This window comes from Parasteatoda tepidariorum, chromosome 7 (assembly GCF_043381705.1).
Source record: "Parasteatoda tepidariorum isolate YZ-2023 chromosome 7, CAS_Ptep_4.0, whole genome shotgun sequence".
NCBI classification, from domain to species: Eukaryota; Metazoa; Arthropoda; class Arachnida; order Araneae; family Theridiidae; genus Parasteatoda; species Parasteatoda tepidariorum.
Window position 1 is genome coordinate 67,181,782 of NC_092210.1, and position 19,115 is coordinate 67,200,896.

Here is a 19,115-nt window from a genome sequence, read left to right on the forward strand (position 1 = left end):
TTTTTTAAAAATTTGTTTCATGCTATGTATTTTTATTTCACTTTATTTATATTTTATGCATTTCCCTGCAATTAAGAAGCTTAAAGCACGATAGAAATATGTGACCTTGAGGAACGTATAACCCCTTAGGAGTCTGCTAGCAAATTAATAACCCACTTATGTCCAGTGCTCTAAGAGGACGGTCACATAAGTGTTTCATTGGTCAAATTTATTTTGCAGTAAGCAGGATAAATTTATTTGCTATATTTTACTAATAATATTTACATTTGGACCTGAAGTGGAAGCACGGTGCTTTTTTAAAATTAAAATAGTAGATTACAGGCAGAAATATCCAATAGATATAAACAATGTGCAATATCTCTTTTTTTAAATGGGTGTTTTTTATGTATAGACTACTGTTTTACCTAACTCCCATTGTTTTGTAATTATCTTGTTTCTCAATGTGATGTAGAAATTTCCTTAAAAACAGAATTTATTCCATTTCAGGTGAAATGGGAGCTAGTGTGAACAATTTTTTTTATAAATTTGCCAAAAACGTTTACTGATTGTTAATTTAAACTCATCTAGTTTTTTTTTCTTCTTTTATATATTATTTAAAACATTTATGCTCATAAGGCAATTAGGATGTATATTTGTATATCTTTTTTAATAATCTTTCTTTAAAAAATTATTTTTGTCTACACTAAACCGTTTAAAAGTCATAAAATTGGTTAACATCTATGTTAAAGAGAAACTTTTAAAATCTTTAGTCTACTTATTCGAAGTTTATTTTTAATAATTAAGTAGAAAAAAAATAAAATTTTATTAAGATGAATTAAGTTTTATTTAATATTTAGCGTCAGCTTAGTTGGACAGACTTTAATAGAATTTCTTAAGTACACATTGTATACTTGATATAAAAAAAATTATTAAATTTCGCTTAGAATCAATGGTTTAAATAAAAAACTTAAAACTTTTTAAATCATTACTTTTTCCTAATTTTTCTACTGTACAAATATTTATTCAATTTAGTAAATAAAACCAAAATGTGGAAAGAATTTAATTAAATACTTTACAAAATTAAATAAGTGTTGTGTTATCAATAAACCTTTATTGTTATCACAGAAAACTTTATTAGCTTGTCCATACAGTCGTTATTTATCATGCAGTAGTGAGGTCAGTTGTACGTTTAATTGCATTATAGATTAAATTAATTTTTAAAAAAAGTAAAATTAAATTTTATGATTTGTAATAGGCATATCTATTTTAAGAATAATAGCTCTCACTATTAAGAACAGTAAATAAGAAAAAACTAAAGAGACAATTAAAAAGGTTCACTTTTACAAAGAACTGTCTTAAAGGTTTTACCCTTTGTTTCAACCACGTTAGTTTTGAGTCTGCTGGCATTCTTTTTATTTTAAATTAGGTTGTGGAAATAATACAAGGCAAATAATTCTTAGACCCGCCTTCTTAATAAATCGAAAATGAAACAGTTCGGTTAACACTTTTTTTTCTTCTTACTCTGATTATAGCCACTCTCAAAATGTCACTTACCTGGTTCATCCACTCTCCTCTTCAAATATACGAAGTCGTTCTTAGTTCAAATGTTATATATTTTCATACATATTCCACACACTCCATCGTGGAAAGTTCCGTAGTCTCTCTTTCCCTTAGCCTTTTTAAAACATTTCTCAATATTCACACACTAAAAGGAACTTACGCTTACTAATTATTTACTTTCAGTACTTTCTAATACAACTAATGACGTAAACACATATTTGATCAAAGTGTGTTAATATTCTTGCCCATTACCACTTTCATGTCCTTCCAGGCGAATTGGTAAATTGTAAATACATTTCGGTAATATTAAACCGCTAACGGGGATAGTAGTAATTTAGTTAATAACTGTTGATGTGTTTTATTTATTTGTTCTATTTATTTATCTTTTTAATTGCTGATTTCTCTTTGCAAATGTTGTTTTTGTTGTGTTTTAAGTCATCAGCAACATTTAAATTTTTTTTTCTAGGGTTTGCTGTCGCGTTATCGATTACTGTTTGATGAGTTTTAGTAATTTAACCAAAGTTTCCTTTTTAGTCACTCCTTTTTAGTTTCTCCTTTTTAGTCACTCCTTTTTAGTCACGTAAATAACTACGTTATTTACGTGACTAAAAAGGAGAAAATATTTTTTATGTCGCCAATAAAATGTAAAACGTACGGTGCATCATTTTTAAAAGCATGAAGGAATATCTTTTTAGTCACGTAAATAACTACGTTATTTACGTGACTAAAAAGGAGAAAATATTTTTTGTGTCGCCAATAAAATGTAAAACGTAAGGTGCATCATTTTTAAAGACATGAAGGAATGTTAGGTGATTAGATTTTATTGCTAAAGTGATGTGATAATAATTTAATTATTTCCTCTTTTTCAGACCTATTGAAAAATGTACCTTTTAAAATGTTTGTTTCATTTTATTGTTTTTAGCTTTGTGTCCGTTAGTTCATTTTTATCAAAAAGTGGCCAAATTTCCAATTTGAGATGAAAAGGAGACAAATTCTGCTTGCAACATTTAAGAAACAATTTTAACTTGTAATGCTCTTCAGAGGCAGAGGTTCAATCGAAATTTGAGCACTCTAGCTTGTCGGGAAGAGGTCGAAATGTCGATTTATGATAAATTACCTTTAGCAATGAACTTAGCTTTCGGTTGTTAATCGTAAATTGTAATGTCATTAGACACAGATTCCCAATTGAATTTTGAGCACTTTAGTTATTTGGTAATTAATCAAAGTCCAATTTGTTGAGGAATTGGTGAAAAATTTTGCTTGTAGTGGTCAAGAAACAATTGAAATTTGGATTATAATTTAGATAAAATTTGTGTGCTTTTGCTTAATCCAAAAGTGCTCTGAATTTAGTTGGACGAAAAATTCTTTTAGCCGATTAAATAATGAAACATTCTGATTACAGCAAAAGAGCACCAACGTTTGCGTCAACTCATCTAGCTGCATTTTTTGGGGGCTGCAGAGCATTCCGTGTGGTAAATTTCACTACAAATTAGAAGCTAAACTGTTTGTTAATAATTATCAAATAGTAATATTTTTATTTCATCGCACTCCTTGAACAAGCGTTTTTTTTTTTTTTTTTTTTTTTTTAAACGCTTTCCTGTCACACGTTTATGAATTGCTTAAAGCTCGCAATATACTTTCTGAATAGCAATGCAAAATGTAACATCAAGTATAACATGCAAAACAATTACGGGGATTGGTACGTTTTTTCAATGTAGACAGAAAGAACAATTAAGATGAAACGTGTCCTTGGAATAAGAAAAAAAGTTTTCTCCTTTTATTTAAATTCTGATAACAAAAAGCGCCTGACAATCATCATAAATTTCTTGTAACAAAACTTACAAGGTAGATAACATTGTGAAAATGACAAATTTTTGTGGATTTGTCGTGTTTAAGTCGCTATCAATAACCATTACTGTAGAGGCAATATTTGAATAAATCAAACTACTGCTGCTAAAAGTTGGGTGTAAATTGTGTTAAATAAAATTCAACAAGATTTTTTTATTACTTTATTTATATACTCATTCATTTTTTTTTATCAAACATGTACAATCTGTTAAGATCACTTTAAGAAAAGATAACGGTTCTTCTAAACGCAATTTAAATACATGTAATAAAATGTTTAAATGTATCTATTATAATTAAGTTTAATAATTTCGAATAATGTAAACATAAAATAGTTATGATAAATAAGACTATTTCTCTAAAAATAATAAAAATATCAAAATTAATATGATACCGGTTTTTGTTTTTACTTCAAACGATGTTTTTCGTTAAATTTGTTAAATAGATAAGTTCAATTTTAGTGATATTATACCTTTTCTTTACGATATTTACCTTTAATTCATTGGCAGAGGAAAAACTTTTCATTATTACTGTAATTTTCGCGACATAATTACCCCAAATATATTTCATTGGTTTTAAGTCTAGACTTGGACTATAGATATGGCAAAACAATAACTCTTTCGCTTTTAAGCAAACCATTCTTGAGTATATATAGGTGCATGGCAAGAAGCATTGTCCTGTTGACATGTCCAGTTATGACCACCTAATATAGGACCAAGTGATATCCGATAATCATATAGCCTAGATTGATATTGTAACGATTCCTTGTGTACAGAAATTCTCTGTAAATCGTTCAATCTCGCAACCTCATCCCATTTTTTATATTCAAGATAGCATTCTTTCGTTTCTATCATTAATTAATATTGATGCCAATAGTGTTTGAAATGATCGGGAGTATCGAAGTTTAATTTCTTTTCATCAAAAAGTAAAATTTGTTTTCTCTCATCGTTCCGTAACGTCTCATTTGTAGCCCATTTCAATCTCTTTTTTAGAATGATGTTTCAATAACCGGGATGTTTTCTCCATTATCTCATGAATTTCGCAACACCCATGTTTGGTGTTGAATTACCGTTTGGCGAGATTGTATTGCGCCAGCCATCTTTCATATTTTCCATAAAATTGTGGTAAGGGTAAATCTGGCAATTCATAACTACAATTAGAAATAATTTTTGCTTCTTTAGTTTTATCTTTATCATTAATTTTGCATTCAGAAAGAGAAATTCGAAATCTTACTTCTAAATCTTCTATTTCCTCGTCTAGTTCTTCAGCTAAACTAAGATTATCCTTCAAATCGATATCTTCTGGAAGTTGAGTGTAATCAACTATCAATTGCTTTGCAATGTTTTTTAGTTCCAGTAACGAATTTAGTTTTGTGTTTAGTATAACTTCACGATTCAGTTCCTTTTCATCGACTTTCAATTCATCAAGAAATTTGAACAACTTTCCTAATTTTGTTTTAATTACGCCTCTTTAGCGGTTCAACGATATCAAAGAAGCCATATTCTTCTCCGGTTGCATAGGACCAACTGTACGGTCCCGTCAATAGTTAAAATTGAAGGTAATGTGGACTGTATAATAATTAACAATTATTTATTTAACAAATGTATTTAATTAGTTCACGCATGAACTTGCATTAGAGAGCGACCATACGCTCTTAACAATTCAATCAACAAGAACTAGAGTGAGTAGTTCAAAAAGGTTACATTATGATGAAAGATGGCTGGCGCAATAGAATCTCGCCAAACGGTAATTCAACACCAAACAACCCTTTGATATTTTAGACTCTGAAATTGTAAGATGTGAAATTACTTTGATAAGCTTAGAAATTTTGCAAGTCTAAAGACCATTTTAGTTGCAAGACCATTTTAGTTGAAACATTTACTGACTGACCCATGTACTTAATTTATTTTTGTTTAAAACATATTTCTCGGATTATGAAATTTGGAATGACAGTTTTAGAGCGCATCATCAGCCTAGTTATTTCTATTTCAGATTTACCAGCAACCTTGTAAAATAAAATTTGACTCCCTTCACGTTCAAACAACTTTTGACCAAACTAAAGCATAAAGCAAACTAAGGAAAGTACAAAAAATTTAGATTGTCAATTTTTTGTACTTTCATTTGTGCTTTATCTACGTTGTTTTTTGCTTTAGTCTACATAGCCTAAAGTATTACCTTTTCATTTGTTTGAACTCTTTACCACACGACATCTGCAAATTAGCGGTGAATAACACAATCAAAATCTGAACTTTAGCTTTGCAGGTAATACTTTCACGATATTAGCGCATGCACTTGATAATGATTCTGATATGGTGTCTTAGTTCTGTAAACTTTTGCAGGTGGTCTTATAATTTCCTAACAGGCTTTTTTTTTTATTGATTTTTGTTATTAAAACTGAAGATAGTTTTAAAAATTGCAATCAGTACAGAAAATGTTTTGCTCTCATTATTGGAAAAAAAAGTACACTAAAAAGTTTCGTATGATGACTTTTTCTTCAGAAGTGAACCGATTTCTTAATGTTCTCATTATAATTGTACATCAAGTCTGCTCAAAGCAACACATCTCGATTTCTACTTTTCAGCCAGGCTGACTAGTATAGGTAATTTCTAAAAATATTCACTTATATCAAAATTGTATAAACTGAGTTTTGAATATTGTTTTGATATAAATATTGCATTTTCAAATAGATTTGAAACAATAAGTTTGCATATTTATTAAATTTAATTAGTACATATTTCCTTTAGTAACTTTTTATTTTATTTTAAAGATTATAATTAATCACAAAAATAAGCTTGCCTGCATTATATCCGTGCTTTATATACCTATGTTAGATCCGTATGAAAATAACATTTCTTTTCTTCAATTGCACAGTTAAATTGTTTCAAAATTGATAAAATATTGTAAAAGGATTTTATGACTAAAGCTTTCAGAAGCGATACTATTTCTGATCACCCAAATTCGCGAGGGATAATTAAATGCTTGGTTCATAACTAATAATTTTACTCACAAATTCTATGTACGGAAAAAGTTACTACCTGGTCATCCTTAATTAAAAGAAATTTTTTGTGCCCCTAAATGGCAGAAATTTCAGCTTTTTTGGGACACTTGATATTCATTGTACAAATCTTATGTCTGAATCGTATCATCTCTGCACCATATGTCTGAAATGAAATATTTTTGAGTTAGCCTAATTATTATTAAACCGAATGTCTTTAAAACTGTCGTTAAGAAATACGCCAAGCTATGACAACGGTTTTTTTTCAAAATATCAAAACTATTTTGAAGTATAAAATTAAGCAGTGATAAACCAAAATGTTGCTCTCAGTGAACTATTTTGAATTATACTCACTCAAAGAGTATTTCAAAATTCGAAATCTTGCATATCCATGCATGCAATAAATGTCTCTATCCTGTGTTAGTTACAATGTGATTTTGTCTGCGTTGCAATGTAATTTTGAGTCCAACTCAGAAATCTTAAACTTTTTGAAGCAAGTGATCTTGATTTTCTGTAAGACTCCTTTTTGGATACACTTATTCGCTTTTACGTTACAGCAAGTTGACTCTAATCCATGATTCGCCTGTCATTGAGGATATTTTAAGTCAGCCCTGTGTTTAAAGTCAACGAAGGCAAAGACAATTATACGAATTCAATTGTCATAAGTTGACAATAATTGAGGTCTGCGTGAGAAGCAATCATTCATTCCCAATCCTGTTCCTCCACTTGTTCTTTCGGTCCACCGTCAGTATTGGTTAACAGTACATGGCAGTACATTATGTTTATCTGATAGAAATAGCTAGCATGTCTCTATTTCCTTGAAATGGCTAATTTGCTTCTATATGACAGAAATGTATTTCTGTCATCCGGAAGCTGAATAGATCACCTTCCTGTCGAGCGGTCAAAAATATTCTTGTCGGTTGGGCCTAAATTGAAACTTTTTGTGCATCGAATAGAAATAAGATCTTCATGATGCATATCTACCAGATGGTTCTTCGTGTTTTTTTTTAAAGCTATTTTTAGTCGATTGGATTCTATATGCATTCGTATTGGGTTTACTCAATGTCACTAATTAAAGTCATACAGCCATTCTGTTGTTCGTGGTTTGAGGTTTAAAATCTTGCACTGGCAGAAAAAAAAACATTTTGCTTAAATTTACATCGCATTGTCAATACATTGGTTTCTGATGCGTTTCTTAGAAATTTAAAGTTGGCTTGTTTTCATTAGTAGTTTATAAAAATGATGTGGGGTGAAAATCTTGAAAATATAAAATTCTACTGACCAAAGCTCCCATTAACAAAGAGTTATCGGACGAAGTGTTAAAAGCGTTAGTAATGGGGGCCATCAGAAAGACATCACGCAAAATTCATTAAGAATTTTATGTGTTTGATGTTACTCTAAAAGCACCTACCACCAAAAAGCTTTTTCGCTTGTTTAGAGTATTAACCTAAAAATCTTGGACAAAACCCACGTCATAATTCGATGTTACGCACGTTTACGTCCCTCATCAACAGTATACGCACGACATCTTGTCGCTCAATGTTAAATCCACGTGATAATTTATTCAGATACTCATAAAATGTACTTTTTTTTTCTTCATGTGAAGAGATAAGCTCTGCTTGTCCAATCTCCAAATAACAATTGCATTTATTCCCCTTTATCACCGTTTATTCTTTTTGAAAGAATAATTGAGTACATATTTTGAAACAGCTTATCTAATTTTCAGTACTAGCATAGTTTGCATTTTTTCTCTCTCATAATCTACGAATTCACGTGAAAGACAGATCTAATTCTTGTTTCTTGGTTTTCCTGATTGGGAAATATCAATTATGTTGAAATTTGGATTCTGTTTTGTTTCTTTTACATCGGAGCCCTGTCTGATAGGTGTTCCATAATCTTTTTTTTATCATTTTTGTCAACTGTCACCTGGTTTTTTTCCTCAAACAATCCCCTCAGTTGCAATATCTTTTACTTATTTTCATTTTCACTCCTTTATCGAAATTTAAACAAAAGATTAAGATTACGCCTGGCTGTTAGGTTTGTTTTCAATGTTGTTTTTACACTAGACATCTAATTGTTTTTTGGGACATTCTTTATATGTGTGTTTGAATAGAATGATATCATATTTTAAAAATAAACATTCAAGTCTGTCTTTTTAATATTTATTATTTTTGTTTTATGTTCATAATTTACCTTAGTTTTAATAAATTTTGAAAATCGAATCACCAAAATGAAGAAAATCAAATCACCATTGGGTGCTACAGGAAGTTATAATCTCGTAAGTTTATTTTATTTTAAACCATTAAATATTGACTCCATTTTATTTGGTGTTCGTTAAAATGTAAATTACTGAAAATCGCATATTATATGTTGATATATTCTAATTTTCTTAAATTTTTCTTTAAAGCTCAGCATGTACTTTATTTCAAGTATTCAACATGTATTTTAAATTTATTTCTTTATTAAATATTTCGTAGTGAAAGATATGGGTCTAATCTCAGCGGCGGCTGGTAACCCACGTAGTCCGTGAAGTAAAGGTGGTCGGTGCACAGCACTGACCACGTTGCCACAAACATGACTCGAAAACCTCCATGACCCCCTTGACCTACAAGTAGGCTACTGAAAGAATGCTTTTTTTATTAATTATTCATTACATTTATTATAATAGTATTAAAACAGCGCAAATTATATTCACTTTTTATTCTTTCCTAAAATTTCCCTTATAGTATTTTATTTTATAGCATGAAAAAATCAATGTAAAAATTATAATTTGTTTATTCCCCCCCCCCTTTTAAACTTCATTTTATTACCGACTTTGAATAACCGATCCAATTCTGATTTTACGGTTATCAATTGTTCAACTCCTTATACTTCTAATTTTGAACCCAATCCAGAACACAAAGGAACTTCTGAATCAAGCAGTGTTACAAACTAGCCTTGACTTTTTGATGGAATTAACCCGTATTTGCGTTACGTGGAGAGCAAAACCACGGAACTCTTCCACGGTTTGTCCTACGGCAAGGGGATTCTAACCCATGATCCGTCTACCACTGAGATTATTTTGCGTCAGCACAGCAGCGAGCCATGAGCAGAATTCGTAATAACCACCCACCGCTGGGATTCGAACCTGGGTGCTCATCATTGGGAGGAGAACGCTGTAGCCACCATGGCTCTCCTCGTTTAAAATAAATAAATTTATTATTGAATTAACTTTTGTTATTTGTAACTAAAATATAAGCTTCTTTTAACTGTAATTGCAACTTCTTTCGGCAGCCATTTACGCTTTTCAATTACTATGTCTGCTGTGAGAAGAGGAACCGAATGCCAACTCATTACTTCTAAAACTTTGCACTCCTATGCATTTAATTTATCAAATGTATATGTTACTGTATAAGTCTTGCTGTATTCGGTAGCATTGATCTGTGTGTTGCGCACTTACAAGTTTCAAATCACCTTTCAAATTAATCAATTGGTATGAAGCCTGCTTCCTTCGACAGCATTGATCTGAATACTGAAAACTAGGTTGTCCATTTAATCGATTGTTTTTTAAATTCATTCGTTTGATTTAGATCAGATTTTCTTAAAATTTAAATCTTGATTAGTATTTTATTCCAATGATTCTTTTAAATATTACATTTATTTATATATGTATAACAATATACTATTAATTAATTTATAATTCTTTTAAAAAGATATAGTTAAAAAAAGATATTTAATTAACGCTAATAGTTATTATTTAAAAACTTATGCAAAGATATTCATGTACTTAAGTATCAGAAGAGATATGGAACGAGATAAAACTAAACTATTTTAAATCTTATTATAACTTGTGCTTTTTTCGTAGTATAATTTCTTTTCTAACAATTGATCATTTGCTTTATTAAAAGTTTTAATGTCTATCTACTTCTAATATGATTTGCAATTAATTATTATTATTGCTTAATTTTTGAATAAAATATAAAACATTAAAATATATATTTCCAAAATAGACTCAGAAGTATTTTTACCCATAAAAAAACTAAAAACAAATTAAAATATAAAAAACTACCTATGATGTTACATAATGGTCGAAATGAAAGAATTGTTTTCGTGCCTAACAGCAATATGTAAAAAACATGTTCTGTCAATAAAGAGCTCCCTATATTTTTAAAACTTAAACTTAACTCTTTTTTTAAATTTTTCTTTATCTTCCTTTATATTCAGACCACTAAAAGTTTTATTTTACTTGATAATTTTTTTTTTCAAATGAAAGTATCAAATTTCCCCATTTTTAGTTAATATGATTCATCAGTGCTTCACTTAAGAGAAACCGAAACCTGGTCCTTAAGTTTTCTTTTTATTTATTTATTTATTTTTTCTCCTACGAAACTCGGTGAACAAAATTGATTAAATTTTTATTAGAATGACAAAACATTCTTTTAGCTCAAAAAATAAAAATTACTTAATGTAAAAAGAAACTACATATTAAATTACTTTTTGGAAGTCTGTTAAACTCGAATGTATTTAAAATAATGCAAAAATACCTTTCTTTTTCCTACTGAAATATTTATTTATAGCAATAAATTAATGTTACGACCTTCATGCATTGAGAAACATTCAAGATTTGAAACCATTAAAAAATATAGGGAATATATTTGAAAGTTATTGTAAAGTAAGGCAGTTTTTCTGATTTAAGAACAGAAATCACAAGTAAAACTGATATAAAATTACTGAGCAATACCTACAGACTTCGTGTGTCCATCGTTTACAGTTGAAACACTGTATTCTAACTTTTAGAAATTTCGGCTTGGACTATTATGAAATATAGCTGCCTGATCATGTTCTGGGAAAAGTCCCGGTTTTAACCAAAGAAGTCATTTAACAGGGAAAAAAAGTTTTATTTTTTAATAAATTAATAAATAAATGGGTTTAGTGTAGAAATATTTCTCAAACTACAATAAAGGTAAGGTATAAATAAAATGTATAATTCAACACAATTCATCGTGTCATTTCAAATTTAAAAAGAAAGAAAAAACTTATAACTTAAAAGTAATTTGAAATTTATTTTGTCTTTCATACGCCCAAAACTTTGTCTAAATACTCTTGCCCGGTTTTAGGACTTGATCGATCTCATCTCCATATATTAAACTTTTTTCATTCTTTTATTTTTTACAGATAAATTATGGTGGATGCAATATTTCGGCATTTTTTTCTCTCGAATCAAAATAATACTCTTCTGTGACAAAGTATTTTAATAAAAGCGTTGCATAATTGTAGTAGATAATGATGAAAACAAACATATCTACATAGGTTTCTATATGCATAGACAAATTATACATTTGTGTACATTGTCCATGTATAAGTAATGTATTCATTTGTGTAACATGTTTCCTGATGCAGACAGAGGAAAGCAAAAGATGATTTTAAAATCCAACTAGTCTACATAATTTGAAATATAACCAACTTGTAAAAATTAAACGTTACTTTGTGAAAAGATCAGTCATATTTATTGCTAACGTAACACGTTGTAGATGAAAGTGAAAAATGATTTCAGCTTCATTTTTAATAGATATTTGTTTTGTCCATTAACTATATCAGCGGTAATGGACAGAACAAATATCTCACCTTATATTATCCATAATTTTAGATATGAAGCTAAAATTATCAGTCATTTCTTATTACCTGATTTGATAAACAACAAATAAAACAATGAAAACTCAGCTAGATTAGGTCATTGATTTTCGAACAATTATCTGTCTATTCTTTAGACTTGAATTATTCTTTCTTCAAATTAAGTTGCCCCATTTTTTTAGCAAATACTGCATATATATTTTCTAGTTACAAAAAGCTATTATACAAATTTTCTTTAAATAATTTCTTTTTAAACAAATATTATAATGGAAAAATGTCGGAAATAACCGAAATCTTCGGAAGCAGAACGCAGAGTGATATAAGGCAAAATTAGCAGTCACCACGAGGCGACTAAGTGTAACAAATGTCGACTAATTGTCCGTCAGTTCGCTATCTGACCGCGACTTTTTTCGTCAAAAATGCACCCCCTATGCATTTTATTATTACTCTTTTTTAATAAATATGGAATTAATTTAAATATTTTTATAATATTCTGAAAATTATTTTATTTCACACTTGTTTCTTAAAATTTTTCTTTTATTTATTAATAAACCTTGTGATGTTTACCTTTTTTAAAAGAAATTATATTATTAATATCAAAATTTTTTTTAATCATTTAAATTTTTGAAGAAAAGGCCATATGTTCTACGAAGTGCCCACTGTTAAAAATGCTACAACTGTCCTGGAAAATTTTCTAATTTATCTCTATACAAAGTGAATATAATTAATCTTATAGTTGCAAATTTATTTAATTCTCTATTATTAAGTCAAATTAGGAAAAAGCGTATTATTTTTTTAAAATTCAACTTAGGCGAAGCATTGAGATTTTTATAAAATTTGGTATTATTTTCGTTGAAAAAAGCATAAATTACATTCATTAAGACAGAAAAAGTTTCGTACATAAAAAATAATGTTTGACTTAAGAAAAAATGGTGCATATATGCACCATTATGACCAAATCAACGGACAAATCATTTGGTTGAACATTAGTTTTTTTTATGATATTTGTTTAATTTACAGAACTTGAAACTTTAATCCATCTTATCACACGATTAATATCAAATGGAATAAATATACATTTTCAAAAAGTCGAATTTGTCAATAACAAGCGTAGTTAGAAATTTTCTCAACAGAAAGTGTTTACTCCAATTGAAATACTTAATATTTTATCCATGTCTTCGGAACCCTTGAAAATTTCTGAAAAATAAATTTACTGAAAAAATATTCATCACAGTGTTTATAAAAAAATATTTATTTAAATAATGCGTTTGCACACCTTTGACCGAAATTGGGTTAATATATATTTGTAATAAATAAATCCATATGTGAATACAAAATGAAAGCTAACAAGAGCGCCCTCTATGTCCAGACCATCAACAGGTAGAAGACGAATTCTAGGTGAGAGAGATTTATTCTTGCCTAGTTTCGTTCTCTTCCCGCAACTGACTACATTTTTCCTTTTGCGGGAAGCCGGTTGCTGGCATATGCTCACGGAAGCATATTTTTCTCCATAAACAAGTTTATAAAACATGACAGGTGCGAAGGAACAAAAAGAATATGAGGTAAGACGTAAATTGTTCTAAATGTATGTGCTTGTGTCGAACGTAAACGTATTTTCCAAGTGTGAAAGTTCGAAATTATCACTACAATTTAATTGCGTTTGTTTATAAAAAGAATTTCGCACCTACCTAATGACATGGTATTTTATTGCTCCGTAAAATGTTTTGAAATCAAGAACTTTTATCGGTGCTAAAGGTTTATTTTATTGCGACATGGGCATTAAAATTTTAAAAAAAAGAAAAGGAAAAAAAAAAAACTTAGAAGTGGTACAAAAATTAAAATTTCTCAATCAAGAGCATTGTTTAAAAAATTGCATAAAAGTAATTAAATTAAATTGAACAATCATATGCAGGAGAATATTAGGATTTATTTTTAAAAAAGTAGGAGAAAAACTAAAGTTAGATAAATTATTTTATTGTGACATGTGCATAGAAAAATTAAAAAAAAAAAAAATCTTAGAAGTGGAACAAAAATTAAAATTTCTCAATCAAGAGCATTGATTAAAAAATTGCATATAAGTAATTAAATTAAATTGAATAATCATATGCAGAAGAATATTAGGATTTATTTTTCAAAAAGTAGGAGAAAAACTAAAGTTTCGACACCAAAATGATATTCCGGTATATAAGTCAACTTTTCAAACCTCCAAAATTTTATGAAAATCAGGGGGCCAACATGTACACCGGTAATAAAGTCGGAAATTTGTGATCGTTAAATATCGAAGCCTTATAAACAATGAGAAAGTTATGAATAACTCTGTGTCAATTTACCCCTTTCAAAAGCTATTTTTTTATGCTATTTACTATTAATTTTGCTTTCTCTTTGCATATGAAGGCTTTTTTAGAAACAATACTTTAAATAACATTCAGGAAAAAGTAAGAATAAGGAAAGTTAATTTATTCAAGTGTATTAAAAATATATATCACAATAAAAACTACAAATTCAAAAGCTACAAATTTCAAGATTTCAGGACATCATATTTGTCGGATACAGTAATGTTAAAAGCGTTGTTAACCTCTACTGTATCCTCCTCTGAGTCCCACAAAAATTCGTCTTCACTCCCCATCCAAGGAATTCAAAATTCTACACTTTTTTTTATATATATATATCGTCGTTGAACAGCCGACCCAATTTTGGGTTTACGACTGCTAATGTTCAACTCCGTAGCCTTGTAATTTTGAGCCAATCCAGAAGACTCCTGGATCAGTACCCCCAGAGGTAAGATTTGTTATGAGAACATGGAGGGCTTTGTGACTCGACAGATTTAACATGCATCAGTCACCATTTACTACACGGGGAGTCTTCGGCCGGCGGGGATCGAACCCATGAACTCTTGGACATGAGCCCAGTGCCCTACCAACCAGGCTATACCGACCTTCTACACTTTTTAAAAGATTTCACATATGCATTTGAATCCACATTTTGCCATGCTTCTTATATCATTTGATGTATAGGAATAATAACGCTGATAAATACATTTGCGAATATCTCAATATCCATTTCCTTTTCTACGACAAATTGTGCTGATTCAAAATATGCAAACCATTTATTTTTATTACCCACCGTTTTTTAGATATACTTCTTTAACCATTTATATTTTTCTAGATCCATTTACTGTTGGATTACTTATGAACACATCATTTACTAAAAAAACATGCAGATTTAGTCACTTCGTGTATATGGAAATATCTAGTTCAAAATACAGCACACATAAAATCTACACATATTGAAAATACATATTTAATCTATGATATACTTCAATGTTGTACTTGTGACATCCTAAACAACCACATTGTACATATGATAAACGTTGTTAACATATATGGAAACATTGTTAAACTTTTTGAGATTTATTAAAATTTGAGTGCATGCTGGATACTTTTTCTTAAATATAACCACATTTGAATCAACAGTACTATTTACTAAACTGCTAATGATAATAATATTTTAAGAATTAAGCTTTCTTTCCAAATAAATTTTGGTTCTTAATCACAAGATATATGATTATAATGGATTTATGACTTACATATAACTGTTTTAATAAATTTTGTTACGTTGTGAGTTTTTAATTTTTTTCCAAATCTTGAACAAAATATTGCTTCTAATTTCTGATTTATATACTTATGTATTATGAAATCTCTTCACTTAGGAAAGTAGTGATTCTCACAAAATGTAATGCTCAGCTAATTTTGTATCAGAAAGTAAATTTCATTGCTTATAGTTTAAAATATGATATCTTTCTGATGAAATATTGCCATGTATCCCAAAAAATTGGCATGCAATTTTGCTCATTTTTTCAAAAAACCAAAAAAAAGTCACAAAACCTGAAATCTTCTCGTAAACATTTTTTAGATTTACAATTATTAATTTTCAATTTATACTAACGAACTTGATACTCCTGTATCTATTATTATTTCATTTGAAAATGCATATTTTGGATTTAATTTTTGTACTTTTAAATTTAATTTTAAAAAAGGAAATAGGGCACTATAAATTTTAGACTGAAAACTGAATGTTTGACATGCTTTTTCTAACTGTGTAAATAAGGGATCTAGTTAATCTAATTATTTAGCAATTATAATTCGGAAAAAAAATCTTTTCATTGGCATATAAATCATTTATATGGCTGAATGACCTTTTGCTGATTAATAGTCATTCTTACCAATAAGTCTCATAAATTCATTTTAGCTTTTGTCAGCGTAATTTACGAGGTTTGAAAATGTAAGTAGAGAATAAAAAACGCTTAAATTAGTTCTATTATATGTATTGCAATCGCATCGCTTTCAATTGTTAGTTTTTATGATTTGGTTCAATTTAAAAGCTGGAAAAAAAAATAGTTACTGTTGAGTATATATATATTTTTCATTTCCAACTTCATTCCGCTTCTTATTTATTAATTTGTTTTCATAAGCTTTCATTATTTAAAGTTTACTAGAAACACTTTATTTTCGTTTTAATCAAAAAAAATTTTTAACTATACTTTGCTTTCTGGCAATAGTAAACGGTAATTGTAAAAGAATTATAGAGATGATGTGGCATTTTAGTTTAGTAGTTACGCAATTGAAAGACAAGCATGTTTCAAGACTTTCTCGTCAAGGAAATAAAATACTTATATAATTGTAATACTTTTTGTCAATATTTCTGACACAAAATAAGAAGACCTATTTTTAGGCATACTTTGCACTTTTTAAAAATTTAATTAATAATTTACACTAAATTATTTTCAAAATTAAATAAAAATTTTATTTTAAAAGCTGTAATTTTTCTTTGTTAAAAATATATAAAGCATTATCATGAAAAGAAGTTTACAGAAATAATGAAGGTCAAGAAATTAATTTAATTATAATTCAAAATTTATTCCAAATAAAAATCGATTTTTCTTAAAAATTATATTTCATGGGGGAAAAACGCTTGTTAGATTTATGATCAAAAATTTCTGTGCCTAAAATGTGTAGAAATAATTTTTTTTCCACATGATCCAGCAACATTTCTGTTTAATTTCCCATATGAAAAAAAAAAAAAGCTTTTAGATTTAGGGAGGGGAAGAAATTGTGCCTTAAATGTTCAGAAATAGATGTTTTTTCCTAAAATTTAACAACATTTCTGTTTGTCCCATATGTTTTCATAAAAATGTTATTATAAAACAATGTTTTGTTTTAAACTTTTTTATTTTGCTTGTAAGCATTTACAAACTGATAGTCGTTTTAAAACTACAATTAATGTTATCCTTGAATATAAGAGTTTTGAAGTGAGAAATGTCAAGGGAAAAAAAGAGTCGAAATTAAATTAAAGGCAATTTTTTTTTCAAGTTATCGTTTTTGATGCATGTGCAAAATGCATGGACTTAAAGAGTAAATATAATTTTACAATATATTTCACTGATTAAAATTCAAAAATTGTCATTTTTTGAAAATTTTTATATAAAAATGTTACCATCAAATATTGTTTTTTTTAATAGTTTAAATGTTTTTTCCGCAGAATATGCCGCTTTATGTCGAATATAATGCTACGGAACACGGGATCATTTAATTACCCCAAAACATCATCTTATTGCAAAAAAAAATACGTTTGAAGACTATACAAAACTTTTTTTTATAATTAATAATTTTAAAATAATTGAATAGTTTTTCACTCTATAAAATTTAAAAAAAAGTCTTATTTTTAAATTATTACTTCTCGACAACTGTTCAAATGATTTTCTTTAAATGTTAAATTTTGTCATTAAAAATTACGCCTTATGCTACAAAGCATTTTTTTTTATTAAATTCAATACTAATTAATGATTATTAAGATTTATATTTTGCATATAAGATCAACTTTCGTTATGCAAATTTTCCAATTATGCATGGTTCTTTTTTTGTTATTATATATTTTTAATTTTATTTATTATCTTTTTTAGATATAACGAAGTACACAGCATAAATTACAAGCGATTATAAACATACATATGTCTCAGAGAAGTCCAAAATAGCATAAATGAAAACAATTCCTCTTACATTAATCTAAATTTTTCTTAGTATAAATGTAATTGAAAATATTTAATTAAATGACTTATGTAAAATAGTGTAAACTCCAATTCTACAAGTNAGAGATTTGTCAGCAGTTCTATAAAAATATACAGTAACAGCGTAACTGTTAATATTTTCTAAAATCGATTTCACAGCTTTAAAGAGGGATAAATAGCGATTCCGAAACACCTATTAAAACCTTTTTTCTTTAATATTTACAAAAGTTTGACCACTTGAAAGTTGACAAACTGAAAAAAATGGGTAGACTCGCCCCGTTTTACGGTACTAATTAATGATTATTAAGATTTATTTTTTGCATGTAAGATCAACTTTAGTTTTGCAAATTTTCTAATTATGCATGGTTCTTTTTTTGTTATTTAGTATTTTTTTAATTTTATTTATTATCGTTTTTAGATATAGCGAAGTACACAACATAAATTACAAGCGATTATAAACATACATATGTCTCAGAGAAGTCCAAAATAGCATAAATGAAAACAATTTTTCTTACATTAATCTAAATTTTTCTTAATATAAATGTAATTGAAAATATTTAATTAAATGACTTATGTAAAATAGTGTAAACTCCAATTCTACAAGTGCTGAACACTATAACTTCATAAGCAGTGCAGGTAATTTTTTTACCTCTTTAACATGAGTGACATGTTGAAAAATTGTAAATAAATATTAAAAAAAAAATGCAACTGAAGGTACGTTATTTACATTATGGTATCGAATAAAGATGTCTTTTATTGTATAAAAGGACGTTATTTCAAATTCTAGGAAGCATTTTTCTTCCAGCACGCTTCCACGCTAAAAGCGTTGCATAATTCTTATTTTCACGAGTTTGTTAACCTTTTAGAACTAGAGTCCTCTCATGTCTTTTAGAAGAATGTGCACACTCTGTCGAAATGACACTAGGTGGATAAAACTTTCGAACGCTCTATTGATAAATTGCGACAATAATTTTTCGATTTCGGGAGTAAATAAATCCGAATAAGTTTTAAAAAAAATGTTTTTATTTTGAGAAAGTGATTTAAAAACTTTAAGTATGTATT

General features: G+C 28.3%; 1 protein-coding gene across 6 annotated transcripts in view; it reads left to right on the plus strand.

The window, feature by feature from the left end:
- The window catches only part of LOC107445518 (solute carrier family 15 member 1), a 79,245-nt gene that overhangs the window by 22,079 nt on the left and 38,051 nt on the right, over positions 1-19,115 (plus strand). The window contains exon 1 of one of the 6 annotated variants that reach the window (XM_016059924.3): positions 8,338-8,657. The exons of 4 other annotated variants lie outside the window; for them this stretch is intronic. In XM_016059924.3, the coding sequence (XP_015915410.2) occupies positions 8,610-8,657 (48 nt within the window). In that variant the 5' untranslated portion in view covers positions 8,338-8,609. Of the gene's footprint in view, positions 1-8,337; positions 8,658-13,394; positions 13,552-19,115 lie in introns of those variants that run through there. One more of the 6 variants, XM_016059925.4, reaches the window with a different exon arrangement.